This window comes from Pelodiscus sinensis, chromosome 14 (genome assembly GCF_052426305.1).
Source record: "Pelodiscus sinensis isolate ZL-2025 chromosome 14, ASM5242630v1, whole genome shotgun sequence".
Taxonomy (NCBI): domain Eukaryota; kingdom Metazoa; phylum Chordata; order Testudines; family Trionychidae; genus Pelodiscus; species Pelodiscus sinensis.
In genome coordinates, this window is record NC_143065.1 from 24,941,547 (window position 1) to 24,962,492 (window position 20,946).

Here is a 20,946-nt window from a genome sequence, read left to right on the forward strand (position 1 = left end):
ACAGCAACAGCAGCAACAGCTCTGGCCTGCGTGCACCGTTACTAAGGTCCCCTAGCAACCGCGCGTCTCCTAAAAAGCGTCCCCCCGGGTACATTCTTCCGGTATCCTGCGTCCCGGGAGGCCGAGGCTGGGCTACTAGGTTCCGGTACCGGACAAGACCCGGAGCTGCTGCTTTGGTGAGGTAGGACTCGGATCAGCAGGTGTTGCTTTTATCGCTGGAACTGACCGAGTGGCTGAGGAGGGGGCTGTTGTGATTCACCGGACACGTGGGGAAAGGTGGGAGTGGATCAAAGTCAAGCCTGGCTGGATGCCTCCAAGTAAACGTCTCCCCTCTGTGGAGGGCTGGGCCTGGGCACTTGCAGCGCTTCCTCGCCCGGGGACGCCTGATTCCCGGGCCCCGCCCTTCGAGCAGGGATGATAGGGGCGGGCGCGCGGGGCGTGTTCACGGAGAGAGTTGCCTGCAGGAAGGGCCCTGTGGGCAGATGAAGGCCCCGTGGGTAGATGGGATTTGGCTGGGGCGGCAGTAGCTGCCACTTTTGATATTCTCCGACGCCTATGTGAGCAGTTACCCCATTTAGATGCGGGGTCCATTCGGTTTTGATGTCCACATGGAAGTCTGTAAGGAACTAGTGGGGATGAGAACATTTGCCCCATTCAGATGTATGCAGAGGAAGCTTTTATTGGGGCGAGAGGGCTGCCCGATTTTGTTTAGGAAAAGCCCTTCATCACTTTTTTTCAGGAGAAGCCTTGGTAATATGGGCCAGGAGGATATGCTTGTTTCACAGGCTGATGGTACAGACCTGTAACTTTAGTATTAATGGACGTTGAGGGAATTCACAGCATTTTTGTGGCGAGACTCCCCACTTTCAAGATTTTGTCTTAACAGTACCTGGGGCCCAAGGGTAGAAATTAGTGAGCAAGGCAGTCACTTTGAACAGTTTGATTGAAGTTGACTGAAAATGATCAGTATGCTTTTCAGTGTTTCACTGAAGCAGACAGAGCAATTTTCCTTCCTGAGTGAGACATTAAAATGGCTTAAAATTCATCCAGATGAGAGAGTCCACATAAGCAAGACTTCTCTGCTCTGCCTGGAGGTTACTCTGCAGATGGAATCGTTATTCATTATGGGTGTATCTAGACTACAGGGTTTTGTCAACAAAAGTGGACTTTTTTCGGTAAAACTATACCTGCGTCTACACTACCACTGAGTTATGATGACAGTAAGGCGACAGAACATGGCAGTTTTGTTGACGGCGGTAAACCTCATTCTACAAGGAATAACACCTTTTTTCGACAGAGTTATGTCGAAAAAAGGCACTCTTGCATCCACACTGCTTTTTCAAAAGAGAGCATATAGACTTTCTGTTGAAAAAGCAGCTTGCTTTGTCAACAGAACTGTCTGTAGTCTAGACGCTCTTTATTGACAGAGGCCTGTAGTCTAGATGTACCCTTAGATGTGATTTGCAGTCGGAATCAAGCTCTCAGTCTTACAGAATGTGAAAATTGTCTTACTGTTGTGTTTGCAAAAATATATTGTGTGTGTGTGTGTGTGTGTGTGTGTCACTATTATTTTGAGACCACAGAGGTTTTCCTTTTCCGCTAACAGCAGCATTTCTTCTGTCAGCATCAATGATAAAAGTGCTTTGGGGCTTCATAATTGAACACCGCACTGCCATAAAGCATTATATTGAAGAAAATCAGTTTGCAGGCTGGGAATGCATATCAAATCAAAGGGCCTCCTGGCCTCTTTCCTCCTTGAAGAATCTGTATGGTTAGAGGCATTAATCCAGGCTTGACAACTGTCATCAGGGCAATTTAATTCTTCCCCCCCACTTCCTGCCCCCTGATTCTTTTCAGTATTTAATTCAGAACAAACTTGGACTGTAAAAGGCATGCATGTGGTGGGGAGAGGCTTTATTTCCTTTAAAGCCTTGGAATGCGGAAAAACACTTTTTCATGACCTGTATGAGGGCTTCATTTTAGCAGGAGATGATGGCTCTTTTCCTGCAATATATTCTAAATTTATATTGGGGAGAGGTATCATATTTTTACTTAGTTCTCTTTGTATTTTTTAGTATATTGTGTTGCATCACATCATAAATGTAGTCTGTGTCAAAAGAAAATAGGAGATGCAGCACAGAAAACAATGGGAATTGAGATAAGAGTCTAGAGCAAACTCTGAAGCCTGTAGGCAGAGGAAGGAAGGCCCCTTGGGCAGTTGTTCTCAAATATTTTGGTCCACGGCCCACCCCGATCAATACAGACCTTTCTGTGGACCAGTAGCCAACAACTCATGATGACAAAATGGGTGCAGGAGGGGTGGGAATGTGGGGACAGTCCTTGAAGTAGGGTGCAGGCACAGGCAGGGAGATTTCGGTGGGAGGGTGGGGACAGGTGTGGGATGTGTGTTCTGGGAGGGAAGTGCAGGGTCTCAACAGGAGGTGAACGCATGATGGGAAAGGGGACATGGGGTCTGGGCATGAGGGGAATGAGGACACTTACCTGGCTCCATGTCTCCAGGCACAGCCACCACTGCTCCCATTGCCTGTGATTCCCACCAATGGGAGCAGTGGGGAAAGCCTCCAGGTGAGTGGTTTCCTGCACTGCTATTCCCCCCAGCCCAGGGGAGGGGAAGCGGTAGTCTATGGAGCCACTTCCTTCCCCTGCAAGCTGTACCTGAGGCTCCTTGTATCCCTGCAGTAGAAAGCTGGTGGTGGTACTCCAACCTTGCAGGGAGGGCCAGACTGGAGCACCAGGACCAGGCTACCTGCTGCAAGGGGGACGAGCCCCAAGCCCTGAGACCGCCTACAAGACAGTTGAGGTCCAGTAGCAGCCCACAGGCCACACTTCAAGAACCACTGTCCTAGGGTAACTTAAATAGTTTTGGAAATCTGTCTAGTCTACCCTAACTACCCTAGTAATGTGTGTTGCAACTCATCTAGACCAAGTTCTCGGGTGCTTTATTAGGCTGTGCCTACCCTGGAGGAATTCTCTCCCAGTTGAATACAGGGCTTTTAAATGCCAACCTTTTCATGTGGTGTAAAGAAGCCCAGTATTCTATGTTTTGTTTTTGACATCTGGAATGAACAGTCTACCATTCTTGCATTAATATTCTATTCTTCTCCTTAAAACAGACCTGTTAAGTTTAACCCCAAAATGCTTTAATTAGCATCTCTATCACTGCTGTAGGACAAATGTAGTCCTCCTTTCCCGCCCCTTCCCCCCAAAAAACCCTATAGAAGTTAATGTGAAAATATTGAGATTTTGGGTGACTAAAGTTTACGTAAAATAAATAAGTAGCTGATTTTCAATTTAGGTGTTCAACTTTAGGCACTCAAGCTTGAAAATGTTACCTTAATATTTTGTCATTTTTCTCTGAGCCTGCTCCTTATTGCCTGTTAGAAAACCACTGTTCCCTCACAGAATCTTATGCTTATCAGTGAGGTAGGCATAGGGGTCTGTTGTCATCTAATGAATTGCAGGGTGGGATGCTAAAATTGTATACTTCTGTTTGCAAACAAACAACTAACACACTTATCTTAATTCATATAATTACGCTTTTGGGAATTAACTACTCGTCAGTAAATTTAAGCGCGTACTGAAGTATTAAATGCAAGATTGGGACCTAAGTGTTTGCAAAATCTGAAAGTTTGTAGCTTGAATTTACAAATATGTATGTTTGTTATTTATTGCATGAGTAAAGTGAATGAGACAACTAATCTGAGTAAAAATGATGCATGTGCATGTTTGCATAGTCAAGGCCTAAGTCTTCAAGTTCTTTGAGTCAAGGACCATATTATAATCTGTGTTTCTGTAGCATCTTGCCCAGAGGAGTCTGCCTCCAGATGTTTAAAAAAGAAAACTTCTTTGGGATTAATTTGATCTTATCTAGTTGATTTCTGCTGTGATAAGTAATAACAAGACACTGTTTATTAAATAGGGTGATCATGTGATAACATTTTTTTTTAGAAATTACACTATAGACTATCAGATACATCATTTTTCTTTAACAGATTCAGCATATTGACTGTTTAAAGTAAGATGTCTTTAAATACATCTTCATATTTGAATCAAGAAAGCCATCAGAAATCAAAACGAAATTTTGAATGTCTGAAAAATTCACAACAGACTACTTCACTTCAAGATAACCCACTTCAAAATTTACAGTTAGCATCCTGGGAAGTTCTTGAAAAAGCCCAAAAGAGTGGGAGATCAAAGTGCCCAAGATGTGGAAGTTCAAGGATGTTTTATTGTTATTCATGTTATGTTCCAGTTGAAACTGTGCCTACCAAAGAAATTCCAGTTGTGAAGGTTGGTGAAACATGATTATTGTGCTTATTTGGGGGTGTTAGGGAGGTTAATACATTGCCAATGTTCTCTTTTTCTAGTATCCGAGAGGTAGCTGTGTTAGTCTGAATCTGCAAAAGCGGCGAGGAGTCCTGTGGCACCTTATAGACCAACCGAAGTATTGGAGCATAAGCTTTCGTGGGCAAAGACCCACTTCGTCAGATGCATCTGACACAGTGGGTCTTTGCCCGCAAAAGCTAATGCTCCAACACTTCGGTTGGTCTATAAGGTGCCACAGGACTCCTCGCCGCTCTTTTTCTAGGTCATCTTTAATACTGTGGTCATGAGAGATGAATTACCATGGCCACGATAGATGAATAAATAATGACCAAATAGGGTTAGCAGTCTGGTTTAAGGAGCCAGATGTAAGTAAATTGATAATTACGGTTTCAGTTTTGCAGATAATATGCACATTCTCAACTTCACATATATGAGGAGTGCCACTGAAGTCAGTATGCAGTTAGTGAGCAAATAAGATTAGGGCTAATTTTTTAAACTTTTTCTTAAATCATGCTTACCAGAGTTCTACCAGTGGCATAGGCATTTTGAAATTAAAATTAGATGTTTTACTAAAAGATATATTCTGGGAATTATTTTGGGGATGTTCTATGGCTTATATAGGAGGACTGTCACAATTGTTTACTTTTAGCCTTGGAATCAAAATCTATGGTTTTCCAGTTGGGATAGTGAGTAAAGCTTTCAGAAGTGCCAGAGTCCTATTACAATAGCCATTTTGGAGCTTAAATGCCCAAAGGCCTTTTGAAAATGGGATTTTGGCTCTTAAGTAATTTAGGTGGTTTTGAGCTTCAGATTTGTGCTTGACATGGTTTTCCTTGAAATCAAAGCATTTTGTATTAATTTCAATGGATTGAATACTTAATACAAATAGGGATTCAGCATGGGACCATTGGGCTGCTAATCTTAAATGAGCAACTTTTTTCTTCTGTTATTAATGACTGAAAATTGATGATAAAAGTATCAATAGAGCCTTTTACTGTAGCAATGTTACAGAAAGCTAAGTGTTTACATTAACAGCTAAATTACTTATTATTAAAAGCAAGGAGTGCTATTTCCTGTGTGTTTATTAATCTTTGTTTTCTTTCTCTATTGTGCATTAAACAGTCTAGTTTTTAAGGAACCTCTGTTGAAATTAGCAATTTACATGATCCTATACCTAAAATTTAAAAACTTTTATATGAATTTACTAGCAGGCTGCACCCTATGCTTGCTAAGCTCACCAACCCTCCTCTCTCTGGCTGCTTTCACGGTCAGAGAACATGATGGCATCATTCTGGCGAGAGAGTATGATGACATCATTCTGCCACCTAGCAGGAAAAACTTTTTTATAGAGAAAGACTATATATTTGAAACAACGTTTTGTATGGTGATTTCCCTAGGATGTTCTGAATCATTTATGCCTAGAATTTGTTTTTGTCTGCTCTTTTTTTGTTGTAGCTTCCTTTGAAGATTGACATAATTAAACACCCAAATGAAACTGATGGCAAAAGCACTGCTGTACATGCTAAACTCCTAGCATCTGAAGATGTTACCATTTATACATATCCTTGCATACCAGAATATGAAGGAAAAAAACATGAAGTAAGAATTTCTGTAAGCATGTGGTGTGCTGGCAAAGTGTTTATGTGCCTTTCATCTCCCATCTCCAGCTGATATTATACTTCCTCTTTGCAGGGGGAATGCAGATCCAACAACTCTGCCACTATTCCTCCATGGATCCATTTCACACCATCCACAGAACATCCTTGTAGTAGGGATGTAAGCGAAAAGTTGAGTCACTACTTGACTACTCACTTTCCCTCCCCACCTTGCTGTCTCTGTATCAGAGGCAGCAAGGGGGTGAGGAGTAGGAGCCAGTGCTAGGGAGAGCCAACTTTGGTTCCCTCCCAGCACCATCTCCACAGGTGGGGAGGCAGGTGAGACAGAGGTGCAGCAGGGGACCTGGTGCTAGCCGGAACTGTTTCAGTCCCAGCTTGTGCCGGGTCCCCAACTGTTGGTGCCTCTGCTTTTTAAATGTAGTAAGAGTCATCTGGCTCTTACTACATTTAAAAGACAGAACCGCAGCAGGAGACCTGGGGCGAGCTGGGAGTGCGACAGGCAGCTCTTACAATATTTAAAAAGCAGAGGCTCAGTGGTCTCAGAGCCAGCATAAGCCGTGATTGCTCAGTCCTGGCTTGTACTGCCCCCAGGAGCTAACCTCGCTGCAGCTCTGCAGTTTAAATGTATTGGGAGCCAGGCTGCCTGCATGCCCAGCTCCTGCTACATTTAAACTGCAGAGCTGCAGCAGGGGTAGTGAGTGCCCCTCTTATTGATTAATCGAGTAGTCGATGGAAATGCCATCAATTACTTGATTAGCTAATTAAATGCCATTTAACATTCCTACTCTGTAGTGCATAGGGATGGGGATATCCTGCTAGACTCATGGAAATCTGCCTCCACATGCAGCCTAAACACACTGATTCTGTTGTTTCCATCGTCCTCTTCACCTACAGAGGGGAGAGAGGATTTGGTGCATTGTGCTTTGTAATGAGTATTTTATTTACTGCAAAGAGCAGAAATCTCAAACATCAAGGCCACTGACCATTTTACCCTGTTTGATGGACTTATACGTTCTGCTTGCCATATTCATCTGCTGCAGGATCTAGTCTTTTATTTTGTAAAAAGTAAATTTCTGTATTTTCTGGTGCAGGGAAAGCCTACCAAACATAATTGATACATATTGTCTTCCTGAGTCAGCATGGAGCCTGAAATAATGACTGCAAGGAATAATTTCCTAGTCCTCAATTTCACTGCAGTGAAAATTCTGAAACCTGACTAATTTGTAATGTCACCATTAACAAATGGGAAAGGAAAGGAAATGAATGAAGTTCATGGGTATTGGAATTTGTATTTGCTGTAGGGAAGGAATGGTCAAGGATAGAACTAGGGACAGCGAAGAGGAATGAAGGAAGGAGAATGGGGAAGACAGGAACAAAAAAAAAATACTGCTGAATGTAAAGGTGGTCATAATTTCCTATTAGAATGCTGAATGTAATAAGAACTGTATTTATGGCATATAGGCCATTTTATACTGTTCTTTTGTGTGACCTACATCTACTGCAGAGCTCCCCCAGATGTTGATTTGATCTAATCATCACTTTTGGCCGTAAAGGTTATAAACGAATTGAGGATAATGAGTAGCCCTATATTTATACTCTAGTCCATAGATCAAAATGGAAAATGGTCATCTTCTTAGTATAATATTGGGGCCCTGTTGCAGAAAAATAGATTAGTGTAAACACCTGCATAGTACCTTCTTGTACAGAAAATATTGACTTGGTAGGACAACACTTTACATTTAACATGTATAAGGTAATACATATGTAGGCTTGGCAGAATTTGGTTTCCTTTATATAATATTGGTGTATTTAAGCATTATATTAGTTTGTGTTCACAGTTGCACAAAATTTGGGGGGTTTTAAGCATTCTCAATGTTTATCATGGTTATTGTTTTGTTGGGTTTTTTTTACATTTTTAGTGGCAGGAAACTATGGGAATGTCAGACAGTTATTTAATGATAATCTGTAAGAAGTTCTTAAGCAACATTTTTCTTTCTTTGCCTATTTGTAAATTTCAATTATTGGTGGTGTGAATATTTTGTAGTCTCTTGGGCATGTCTGGTGAAATTGATATTTTCTATGAAAAAGCTAATTCTTCCAAGCCTGTACATATTTAATGAAACTCCCATAAATAACTAATTTAAACAAATCCCTTGCCTTAATTTAGTTTTCCTTTTACCCTGTCTCTCTTCTGACCTAAAGAGAAGTTCACTCTCATCTTGTATGGGTTTAAATGGTTTGATGTTTGGGTGGTGGTGTTCTAAGGAATAGGATTTTTTTTTTACTAGAAAAGTTCTGAACATTTTATGAGAAACTAATTTTCTATCAAAATGACACTAAGATATCTGTGTCTTTTCATTTTAGATTGCACTTGTCTTTCCTGGTCCTAACTCAGTTTTGGTAAAAGATATTACTCTCCATTTGCAAAAAAATGTTGAAAATGTTAGGTGCGACGATAATGATGATTCTTCAGCAGAGCCATTACTCAAGAAAGCAAAAATAGAAACAAAAGAAGACAGAAAGTTAGGTGAATGCAAATTAAATATTAGGAGTGAAGACACTGTACTGAAGAAAGTAATATTTATTGACAGCACTTGGAATCAAACCAACAAAATAATCACTGATGAGCGACTTCAAGGTAAATAAATAAAAGGGGGGCATACAGCTGCAATAAAGTGGCTAAATGTAATATGTGTATTTCTTTCTAAATGCAGAAAACCTGATTGGATACCATAGCAATAAGCAGGATAGAATTACCTTCATGAAAGTATATCTGAACATGCATCCAGGGTTCAATTATATAACTTAACATGTAGAAATCTGAAGAGGACGGGCGCGCGCGCGCGCGCGCGCGCACACACACACACACACACACACACACACACACACACACACACACACACCCCCTTCCTGTTTTTACAAAACTTTTTTTCCTGGAAATATCAATAATGACATCAGTGGAAAATGTAGTCTGAATATTGCTGTCTTTATTATGAATTAGCTCAGTGTACCTGTTGTTCTGCACAGCCTGAATTTTGTTATATTGATTAGAAGGATAATATATTTATTTATTCCACCGAGAATTACAATGGGTAACAACAGTTTGACAGTTTTATACTTGTGCTATGTAAGCTTAATCCTGCTCTCATTAAAATCAATGGCAAGACTTCATGGGAGTAAGAGCAAGCCCTTAGGTTACAAGGCCTATTTTCTTCATTTCTACTCTGTGTATTAGTTGGCAAGTATATTAGCAAATATGTATTTCTCAGTTTAATTTTTACCGGTTTATAGAATAAGTATCACAGGTTTCCTGCTTAGAAGATGAATGCTGCTTTGTTGCCTCGTTATCCCATTAAAAATACTACAGAGAAGCATAATTTATTAGCCAATCAAATCCTGTTACCAATTTTACATAAAAAGATCTGTTCTCAAATAAATTGATATTCACTACAGTGATGTATTGCTTTATTGCATGATATAAATATGAACTGGTTTAAAATTAAGACACTTAAAAATCCTGTTCACAAAAGATGAAATTCAGGAAACCACCTTGGGATTTATATGGGTGTCTTTTTCATGACTAAGGAGAGAAAATCCATCCCTTCCCTCTATAGCAGTGGTTCCACGAAATGCTAACTGCTGGGCTGCAGCGACTATGGGGGTCAGAGCGGGGGTACACCACCCAGTTCCTCCCCTCCCACTGTGACTTCTGGGAGAGGCATGTTCTGCCCCATCTCTCAACCCACCAACACCGGGCGGGGGTGGGGGCGGGGTCTCCTCCTCGGCATGGAAGAGCGGTTCATTATGTAGCAGGAGGGCTGCAACCATGACCTGTGCTGCAGCACTCAGCTAGCAACTGGGAGGCAGTGCAGGGCTACATGAGGGGGCGGGGCAGGGCAGGCACTGGGGGCTCCTGGGGCAGGGCTAGTGCTGGGGATCTCTGGGGGTCAGGGGCTCTAAGAGGCAGAGGGCTGGCATTGGGGGGGCTCTGGTGGCAAAGCTAATACTGGGGATTACTGGGGGTGGGGCTATTACTGGGGAGCTGTAAGGAGTGGGGGGCTCTAAGAGGCAGGAGGATAACACTGGGGTGCACCAGGGTGTCCAGGGCGGGTCTAGTAGTGGGGGGACTGAGGGCAGGGCTGGCACTGGGGGGGCTCTGGGGATGGGGCTAATATTGGGGGCTGGGGGAGGCTCTGGAGGAATTTGGTGCAATGGGGCTCTGGAAACAGGAGGCTGGCACGGGGAGGTCTGGTGGTGAGAGCTCTAAGGGGCAGGAGACTGGCACTGAGGCATTAGGTATGAGGGACTAGCACTTCAGGGCTCTAAGGGAAGGAGGCTGTTACTGAGGGGATTGGGTGCAGAGGACGGGTCAGTGGCTGGTGCTGAGGGGTAGTGAAGAGGCAGGGTAACTAGGGGTTAGGGCTGGCACTGGGGGTGCTCTGGGGTCTGGGTTTTTGGTAGACCAGCAACATTTTATTTGCATATTCCTTATTGCATAATGAATGTGCAGATACAATGTTTCCGGGCTGCCAACAGTTTGTGAATGGGTTTGCTGATCCACAGTATAAAAAAAGGTTGGGAACCACTGCTCTACAGGGCCACGTCATTGGACTGCAGAATAGCCAGTCCCTCTTTCAGCCTATGGGCCAGAATATTAGTTTCTGCCTTCTAATCACTGAGGATACCACCACTCCCCCTATCACTCATGCCTATAACTTGCTTGTGTATCTTTGTCTTGCACCTTTCTCTAGGTCCTCAAACCCAGGCTAAAATTTCTACATTTAGGGTGTAAAAACTCCAAATAAATAGTAACTGTGTAACCTATTCAAATTAAGTAGGTTACGTGGTTCAACAAGACTGGCAAGCTGCTGGCCCTATGGACTCCCAGTACTGCAGGCTACCGACGTTGCCAGCCCCATGAGCTGCCACCATCTCTGCAGTAGCTTAACTGTTAACTGGAACCTATCGGCATCAGTTTAAGTTAACTGGTTAAACTTTTACATCCCTATTGTGAATTACATCTCTAAGAGATGAATATTCATATCTATTCACACAGCAAAAACTCTCCCAGCATCTCACATCTTGACTACTGTAACATTCTTTTCTCTGGCCTTGACAAATGCAGATTTACCCCACTTCTATCTATTCGGCAGTATTCTGAATGGATATCTTTCCTAGTCCATCACTTTGACCATGGCACCCTCTCATTGAATCCCTCCATTGATTTCCCATTGTCTATTGCATCAGACTGCTTGTATTCAATTTCAGAGCACTTCACAGTTAATCCCCACCTACATATGACCTCTCACCATTGAACTGTCAATGCTTGCCTCCAATTGGTTATGATGCCAGTCTCCATCACTCACTCATATTACATTTTCAAATAAACATTTTCTCTCATGCAGCTCCACATTCTTGGGAGAAACTTCTTGTAAATCCCACACACTTGCCTTATTTCCATGTTCAAATTCATCTTCAAAACTCTCCTTTTCCATGATGCCTACAGCTTAAAAACTGCTAGACTCCTGGTGGGCTATCTATATCGGTGTACATTGTCTTTTGTTATACTTACATTGTAAGTCCCTTAGGGCTAGGCTAACTGGTTATACATATTGTTTAATTGGTTAATCGATTTAAAGGGAGGTGAGCGGGGGGAGGGGCACTCCAGGCTGAAATGCACTACCTAGCCAACGCAGTCCCTGCCTGCAGTGAGCCAGGGTGCCTCACAGGTAGGGGCTGCTCTGGCATCTTAATCAGAGTAGCTCCTGCCTACAGGGCATCCTGCCTGGGGCAGGTGGGAAGCTGGTCCAGCCCCACCAGTTAACCTTAACCTGTAAGCCTCACCATTAAGGTTAAACCTTCACATCCCTACTAGGGGCAGCGATGATCTTCTGTTTGTACAGTGACCACCATAATGACATCCTGGTCTACGACTAGAGCTTCTAGTTACTATAGTAATACTAATAATGATTATAATGTAAGGATTTTAACTATTTAAGGGTTGCCCAAGTAGACTCTCCCCCAGACTCTCTAACCCCCAATTCTCTACTCCACACCACCATTCTGTTCTAGTCAGGATCTTATACCAAACCTATCACTATGGTGTCTGAGCGCCTTCCAGTAGTCCAGGGGAATCTATGTGACTAGTATGTATGGTTTGTTCTCTCTTCTGTCCCTCATAGCAGAATTGTTTCTGCAGGTTTTAGGTTGTTTAATATGTACACACGTACACTTGGTAAAACTTGTTCTTGTCCTTAGTTCCTGAGAGAGTTCCTCTCATACTCTGGGGTGCTTTTTGATAAAACTTTATCTCCTGAACAGGTCGACTTTGCTGTTGTAACAGACAGTTCCATGTTGTCTGATAAGCAGAGTTGTTGATCACAGTCTTCATCCTGGAACTGCACTTAGAAATTAAGGACTGATACCATGAATTTGGCTTTGCATTCTGTGGGGGTCTAATGTAGAAAGTGGCAGACAGATTTGATAACCTCCATCTTGCTCAGGTTCCATTTCAGCTAACTCTTCTTCTCTCTTGATTGTGGTGTACATGGTGAGAGAGAAGTAGAGCTGTGTATTGTTGGCTTTTAAGTCCTTGTTTTCTTACTTGTTCATCTAGTACAGGGGTGGAAAATAATTTTTGATGGAGGAGACAATCTAAGATTTTGGAAATTGGACAAGGGCTGCACTCTTCCACGGTATTAATGGAGGAGGTACGGGGTTTGGGATGGAGGCTGGGGGCAGAAGGGAGCTTGGGGTAAAGGATTAGGGTACAGGAGGGAGTGCGGAGTCTGGGAGGAAATTTGGGTGAAGGAGGCACTAGTGACCTGGGGCATTGGACTGAGGTGCACGTGTTTGGGTTATGTGGAGTAAGGGAGCAGGGGTGGGGGGCAAAGAATTGGAGGAGGGAGGGGCTGAAGTGCCAGAGGCAGACTGTGGCTAGGAGACTTACCTGGGTGACTCCCAGCTAGCTGCCCAGCACATTTCTGAGGCAGCCTCCGTGCCTGCCCTGCCCCTGCACATGCTACAGCCATGTGTGTGTGAATAACTATGAGCTGGAGGGGGGAGAGTGTAGTGCTTCATGTGCTGCCTGTTTGAAGAACAGGCAGCTCCCATTGGCCATAACTGACCAATGGGATTGTGGTGGGGACAGCTCATGAAGCCTTTCCCCCTCCCATCCAGGTTCACAGTTGTGAACGAGAATGGCCTTGCAGCTGCCATTTTCTGAGTGGGGTGTGGCAAGCAGGGAACCTGCCTGGGGCTCCCCCCTGTGTTTGCAGGCCAGATCCGATGGCTTGGTAGGCCAGATTCAGCCCCAGCCCTGATCCAATAGCTACATAGAGATGATAAAAAGGACTAGAAAGCAAATTATGCTTTTGTTTAAAGCCTGCATGGAACCAAACATCTTCATTAGCAAAGATTGCGGAGACTCTCTTTTTGTGTCCACTCCACTTATGTCTCCCTCACTCCCCCTCCTCCCCATTATATCTCAAATTGATCTAGTTGAATATATGCTCTGCCTTTTTAAAGGCATGAATTGCACACCTACTCTTAAAATATGGATTTTTTAAAGGTTCTTTGGTGGGTTGTATTATTTTTCTCATAGGAAAATGGATGGCATTCACCTTTGTCTGTGTGCAACTAATCAGCACACAATAAAGTTACACAATCACTGTCATTCTTGTTTTCAGACACCAAATTCAACTGGAAATAAATAGTTACAGTTCAAAAACAAAAATGCTTGCCTATATCCATGTCTGAAAAGGAGAGCAATTAATTCCAAAAAATAAGTTACTACAGTAATTCAAATAAACTTAAAAGTAATACTGGAAAGAACCATTAATGAAGTGAGCCAAGAAAATGTAACAGAAAGTCTGTGTTTTGCAGGCCTTCATTTACATATTTCTGTGTATCTAGCTAATTGCACTTAAAAGTGAAAGTAATACGGAACATCACAGTAAGCCTTAGAAATAGAGCCACTCGGAGACTTTGCCAAAACTAAGTATTTCTGAATCTTATTAGGAAAGTGGTATAACGTATCTTTAGAAAACAAACCAAACCCAGTTGCCTTACAGACAGGAAATATTTAAAAGTTTGCAAATGTTTGGTTAGGCTTGATAGTTTACTCCATTAGAAATCAGTGTTCACTGGATCTGAAAAGTGAACTGTTACATTCAGTATTAATGATTACTTACCCAGCATTGATGCAGCATTAGTATGTCTGTTAAGTTAAAAGATTCCTTAGGTACTTTTTCTGTAGCCTTAGTCATCTCTGTTTTATTAGTTTACACTTTTTCTTGTGCAAAGACAAGCAAGCCATGTATCTGCTTCAGTTTTACAGCATCTGTCTGTCCGTCCTGCTTTTGCAAGTAAATGATAGCCTCAATATGCAGGTTATAGGCTGGTGTGACTGTGGCATATTGCCTCTTTATCCCCTCCTCTGGAGGCATTTTGTGAGGAAAGTGCAGATGTGCACAGATTTTTTTACCCTTTTCCTTCTACTTCCCCCTCAGCCCGTCCAGAAAAAAACCTTCAGGAGATGGGGAAACAACTTCATAAATTCCAGTAAATGTACACATATTTTTAGTGGAGCTGAAGTTCCTGCACAATAATAGTCAACACAGGGTTTCAGAAGAACCTTTCACATGTTCTTGAAGTCAGACATATTTAAATGCTTCACAGAATCATGGAATAAAGTTTTAGTTGGCGAATAAAACTACTAGGCTGTGTCTAGACTGGCAAGTTATGATTTTGCGGAAAAACTTGCCAGCTGTCTACACTGGCCACTTGAATTTCCAGTAAAGCACCGACGATCTCATGTAAAATCATCAGTTCTTTTCCGGAAATACTATGCTGCTCCCGTTCGGGCAAAAGTCTTTTTCCGGAAGACTTTTGCGCAAAAGGGCCAGTGTAGACAGTAGAATACTGTTTTCTGCAAAAAAGCCCCGATCGTGAAAATGGCGATCGGGGCTTTTTTGCGGAAAACTGCGTCTAGATTGGCCACGGACGCTTTTCCGCAAAAAGTGCTTTTGCGGAAAAGCATCCTGCCAATCTAGACGCGATTTTTCCAAAAATGCTTTTAACGGAAAACTTTTCCGTTAAAAGCATTTCCGGAAAATCATGCCAGTGTAGACTTAGCCCTAGTGTGTTGGATTGAGATTCACGCACTTAGTAGATGGGTCTATTCAATCTTTATCAAGGCAAAACATTCAGGAAGTGATGATCCACTTATGAGTGGAAGCTCCTCAGAATGTTTTCATCACAATCACCTCCATCATCTCCCTTTGTTGCACAAACTTATTTATAACTTTTTTGTCACAAATGTGATTGCTTTGCAATTTCTTACACGTGCACAGTTCTACTTTTGCTTGCTCTGTTAAATAGTTAGAATTTACTCTTAAAATTCACAAAAGGCTTCTTCTTTGAGGCCTAAATATACCTTCCCTCTCAATACCATCATTAAAATAGTTTAGAAGGGGAGATTACAGGCTTTCTATCTATCATCACAGGTCTTGATGTAATTGTGAAGAAGCATGGTTGCTTGTGATGAGATACAGCCCATGGAAAAAGAATGGAAGCAGAAGAACTAAACTCTCTGAAAGGTGACCTCATCAGCCAAATAAACTGAGCGTGACAGAAAATAGCCTTTTTATGAAGAAAATTTGTTTATTTTCTGTACTTGAGTGTTTTCTAAATGTCTACACTTCCATCCTGCCTAAATCCCAGATTGGCACAAACATTTTATTATTTGAGCTCAAAATAAGTGGATACTGAAAAATGTTGAAATGTTGACTTCCTGAATAGTTTGTTACTCTCATAAGAACTCGTGTTTGCCATTAAAACATTGCCGTTAGCCATATAGATACAGTAGAGAGGTGATAGAAATATGGTCAATAAACAGTAACACTTAACCTCGTCTACATCTTTGGTTCTGAAAACCTTGTTGTTTAACATCTTACTTCCCTTTCCCTGCTCTCAAATGTTAAGCTGTGGGAACTTCGTACTGGAGAAAATGTCCCTAAATTTTAGTTTACCATTCATAGGGTACGTCTAGACTACAGGCTTTTGTTGACAAAGCCTCTGTCGACAAAGAGCGTCTAGACTACAGCCAGTTCTGTTGACAAAGCAAGCCACTTTTTCGACAGAAAGTCTAGACGCTCTCTTTTGAAAAAGCACAGCGTGGATGCAATAGCACCTTTTGTCGACAGAACTCTGTCGACAAAAAGCGTTATTCCTCGTAGAGTGAGGTTTACTGCCGTCAACAAAACTGCCACGTTCTGTCAACTTACTGTCGTCAGAGCTCGGCAGTAGTGTAGATGCAGGTGTAGTTTTGTCGAAAAACCCTGTAGTCTAGACACACCCATAAGGTGAAACCCTCATCCTTCTAAATTCAGTGGGAGTTTTGCAATTGACTTCAATTGAGCCAGAATTTCACATCTCTCTCTTTTTAAAAAAAAAAAGTCTTTTGGGTACTCCTCTGCTAAAAGAGGTCACTGAAACTTTATATAGAAAATAAGATAGCTGTAATGGAAACTGCCACTAATGTAAACAGTAAAGAGAATGATTAGCGTGTATCATTTTTATTATCTTCAGTTTAGACACATTTTTTTCATCATCAGTTTATACAGTGTTTAATGCCTATTGTGATATAGTGTACTTGAAAAGAAAATTCTATTAATATACAAGGTGTCATTGTTAGCTGCGATATAAATAGTTAGACTCACCGTGTGATTGAACCAGAAACAGTTAAATGTAGTTTGAAGCTATATAATTAGTGCTGGGCCACAGGCCAGTTTAGGCTCCTGTAATTGGGCCATATGGAGATGGACCAAACTTCTCTGTCTGTAATTTCCAAGCAATTCTCAGACCATATTGTAATTACTGATGTAAAAACTGTATCTTGAGATGGTTTAACATCTTAACATTAACTTTTAAGAAGATAATCACAATTCAGAGTCTGTTATAAACATGTATTACAGACTGTAGTGCTTGCTAACCTGGTTGATCCCATTGACTTAGTATAAAAAAAATTTCAGAGTAGTTGCTGAGACTTCAGTGGGTTTTTGTAAGGTAAAACTGGGCTTGCGCATCAATAGAATAATTTAGTAGTGAAGAGGTTGCAGCATCAGGGCCGTCAGTATCTTTGGAATCATTGCATAATAAAAATCAGCACCATTTATTTACTGTTATTCAGTTTTGTAATTATAACAACCATTGGGAGATATTCATGTAATGTGGGCCACATCATGCCATTAGATTTTGAGCAAAACTGCACTGATTTCAGGTAAACTCCTATTTAAAAACAGATGACGTGAATTATATATTAAGCCTTACTACTTCTTCTCCGGGCACATAATTTAAATAAAATTTAAAAAGGGGGAAAGCAGAGACTGTATTTTTTTTTTATTGCCTCCAAACACTTAAATACCCTGCCTTCAACAGTTTTACTTCCTAAATGACCTGTTGTAGACATTCCAGGCATTTCAAAATCAAATACCTAAGGTACTATACCTTCCAAAGGCCCATAGCCCTATTCATAAAGTTATGCTTAGGATTGAGTCTTTGCAGGATAGCGGCTTAAGGTCCAGTTACTTTAAAGTGATCTATGTGGGCAGGCCTTAAATCTATGTAGAGATCCATGGAGTCAACAGGATTGTGTGGATAAAAAAAATCTAATATGATCAAATTCTGGGTCTGGGCTCGAAGTAGAAATATTGACCTTTTTTGAGTTGGGTGATAATGGGGGGATTATTGCAAACATTTAAAAAGCAAAAATAACCAAAAAAACCCTCAATAGCTCACAACTGTTTGTAACCTTGTGATGTTATATATAAGCTTGGCTGTATTCGATTTTTATTGGTAAATATTTTCACAGTTCCCACCCAAACCTAGGAAAAAATGTTAAGATTCTGTTATAGCTGTCATTTATAAAAGTCAGGGACAGGGTCTGTGCAATAAACAACAACAACAACAAAATTCACTTGTCCTTGACTTTTACTAAAAATACCCCAGGGTGGTATTGGGGACAAACAAAGCTCTGCTGGGGTTTGCAAGTGCTCCTGCCCTGCCACTGCTCCAGCAGACCAGGGACTGTTGCTCTGGCAGGCCTAGGGCTGGCCACTGGTCAGCTGTCCTAGTGGCCACTGCTTCAGTAGCCTAAGGGCTGACAGATATTCTAGCCTTGCCTCAGAAATAGTCACGGAAGTTCCAGAAAGTCATGGAATCCATGACCTGCATGACAGAAATATATTTAAAGATAATAAAAACTTACAAATAAACAGAATAGGAAAAGTGGTGTTTAAGAACCTAGAGTTTGATTTTAAGGCTATTCATTTTGTATATTTTCATGTGTGATGTTGACAACTTACATTTAATTCTTCATAATGTTTTAATTTTTGAATGTGTCCCCACTCTCATTAAATAAAAGATGACTCTGCACACAATTACCAGTAACTGAAAATGTTAAATAAATAAAAATCTAAAATAATTTAAAACCCAGAATTTTATGCAACTGTAAAAATGTAAATTGATAAAAATTGAAAGAACACTTAAAATTGGCCAATATTATTATAAAAATTATAAAAAACTGAATGCTACCAAGACTAAATATATAATGAATACTAGCTCTTAGGTATCACCATTATCCTCATTTTATAGATGGGGAAACTGAGGAACAGAGAAGCAAAGTGACTTTACCAAGATCACCCAGCAGAACAATGAAAGAGGCAGCAATAGAACCCATATTTTTCAATTCCTAGTGTGGAGCTCTGTTTGTTAAGCTACAATGCCTAACATTTGTCCTCTTTTTCTTGGCAGGGATGCTGCAAATTGAGTTGAAAACAAGGAAAACTTGCTTTTGGCGTCACCAGAAAGGAAAGCCAGATACGTATCTTTCTACAATTGAAGCCATTTATTATTTTTTTGTGGATTATCACCAGGAGATTTTAAAAGAGAGCTACAAAGGACAATATGACAACCTGCTTTTTTTCTTTTCATTTATGTACACGTTGATAAAAAATGCCAAAAATTCTTCAGGAAAAGAGTAAGCCAAGATATCTATGTGGCTGAAAATAGCACTGTTTGTTTTTCTTTAATTTTGATAAAGAGCAGAAATACAGTGTTTTGTCAAAATGACATTTAAAAGTTCAATTATTAAACAGTGCATTATACTCTGAAGTTGTCTGTAATGAATCTCCAAATGCAAGAGGAGGATCTGGTTCTGTACACACTTGATGAGTAATTTTAATCATGAGAGTAGGCCTATTAGAACTACTTATTTCAATGACATTATGTATTTCCCTAAGGATTGGCCAGTTTGGGCTTATTTTGTGGGTCTGACCTTGCAGTAAAATAGTTATTTTACTAATCAAGAAGTTTATAGAATTTTTGACTAGTTAATTAGTTGATAGGGGAAGGCAGCCAGCTCAGTGCCAGCTTGCACCAGGACCAAACCCCACTGCGGCTCTGCAATTTAAAATGCAGTAGGAGCTGGGCAACATCCTTTCTCTTCCTCTTCTTCCCCCCCCCCCCCCCCCCCCCCCGGGACTCCTAGTGTGTTTTAAATTGCAGAGCTGCAGCGGTGTTTAGTCCTGGACCCGGTGCAAGCAGGGACTGAGCTAGGCTGCCTGCCCACCCGGCTTCTATTGCCTTCTAAATGCAGAGCAGCAGCAAAGTGGGGGGGTCAGGTAGCAGCAGGTCACCCCTCTACCAGCACTGACTCCTGCTTCCCCCCTCCTTGTGGCCTGTGATATAGAGGCAACAAAGGGGGAATGCGAGAAGTTGACTTGACTTTACCCGATAAGCCTAGGCTTATCCAGTAGTCGACTACTTGCTTACATCCCTACCTTGCAGTCCTCATATCTTGAGTAAAACACAATGTGGGAGAGCAAGAAATGGAGGATTAAGATCTCAGAATTGTAAAAAAGGAGTTAATATGTCAATATGGAATCTTTTTTTTCCTAAAACATAGTAAAATGTAGTTCAGCTGATTTCACTGTGTAGGAATGTGCTCTAACCAATCAGGCTGACTTTCATCCTTGTGATAACACAATTGCTTACTGAAATGATTGGGACAATATTTCATCAGAAAAAAATTAAAAGACCCAGGTTAATTGAATGAATGGAAAGGAAATGATAAATTTTGTTTTAAATGAAGTCGGAGAAATGATTTAGTGATACAGATAAAAATATAGTCCTGTGTTCACAAAGTTACTTGGGTAGTGTGATGCTGAGCAGATGTTGGTAGAATTTTTAACTGTAGATCAGGCTAGATATTTCTTTTTCCTATGTGAGTAAGGGAGTCACTAATCTTGTAAAAGAGATAAGAAAAATTGTAATAGTTAATCTTTTGAGAACTCTATGAGGTTATTTTAGTTGTATCTTTGTTTCACTCAGTAAACCTGGGTAAGTTTCTGTTTGCATCAGTACTTCTCTTTCCTCCCAAAGGAGAGGCTCAGTTTCCAGGGGCAAGTAAACAGCACTGTGAAAAAGACATTACAAGTTTCTGTTTTAAAACCTATGTAGAATTTCACTTTGGGCCATTAAACCAATTAATTGTTGTTTTACTTTGTGTACCAAGTTATTGAATTAATCACAATAAATAGAGCATTGATATACAAACTCAAGAACCACTTTTTCAGACAGTTTCAAGCTAGCCTCCTGTTTTACATGCCCACCCAATTACACCTCTTCAGGTAGGCATGAAACAGAATTTTTTGTTTTTGTTTTTTGGCACATGGATATCACTCTGTGTACATAAACAAAAGGTAAGGCCGGACTGACCATTTGGCCCTAGGAGTAGAAGGATTTAGTTGGTATGCATGAATTAAAATAACACTTTCCATAAGACGCACAGATTCAGGGTCAGAATGATCAACGGCATTTCAAATGTCATGGCGCAGCTGCTAAAGTGAAAAGCAAGTTTGTGTATCTCTCTTACAGCCAAAAAGCAGCAACAACAACAAAATCCCCTCTCCAGCAGCCATCT

General features: G+C 41.2%; 1 protein-coding gene across 1 annotated transcript; it reads left to right on the plus strand.

Annotated features, from left to right (window-relative positions):
• Positions 1-44: 44 nt before the first annotated feature.
• DTWD1 (DTW motif tRNA-uridine aminocarboxypropyltransferase 1) lies at positions 45-19,136 on the plus strand. The gene is made up of 5 exons (XM_089782045.1): positions 45-181; positions 4,014-4,311; positions 5,803-5,946; positions 8,328-8,601; positions 18,777-19,136. The coding sequence occupies exons 2-5, from the start codon at positions 4,042-4,044 to the stop codon at positions 19,004-19,006; spliced, it is 918 nt and encodes a 305-aa protein (XP_089638171.1). The 5' UTR covers positions 45-181; positions 4,014-4,041; the 3' UTR covers positions 19,007-19,136.
• The last annotated feature ends 1,810 nt before the right edge of the window (positions 19,137-20,946 follow it).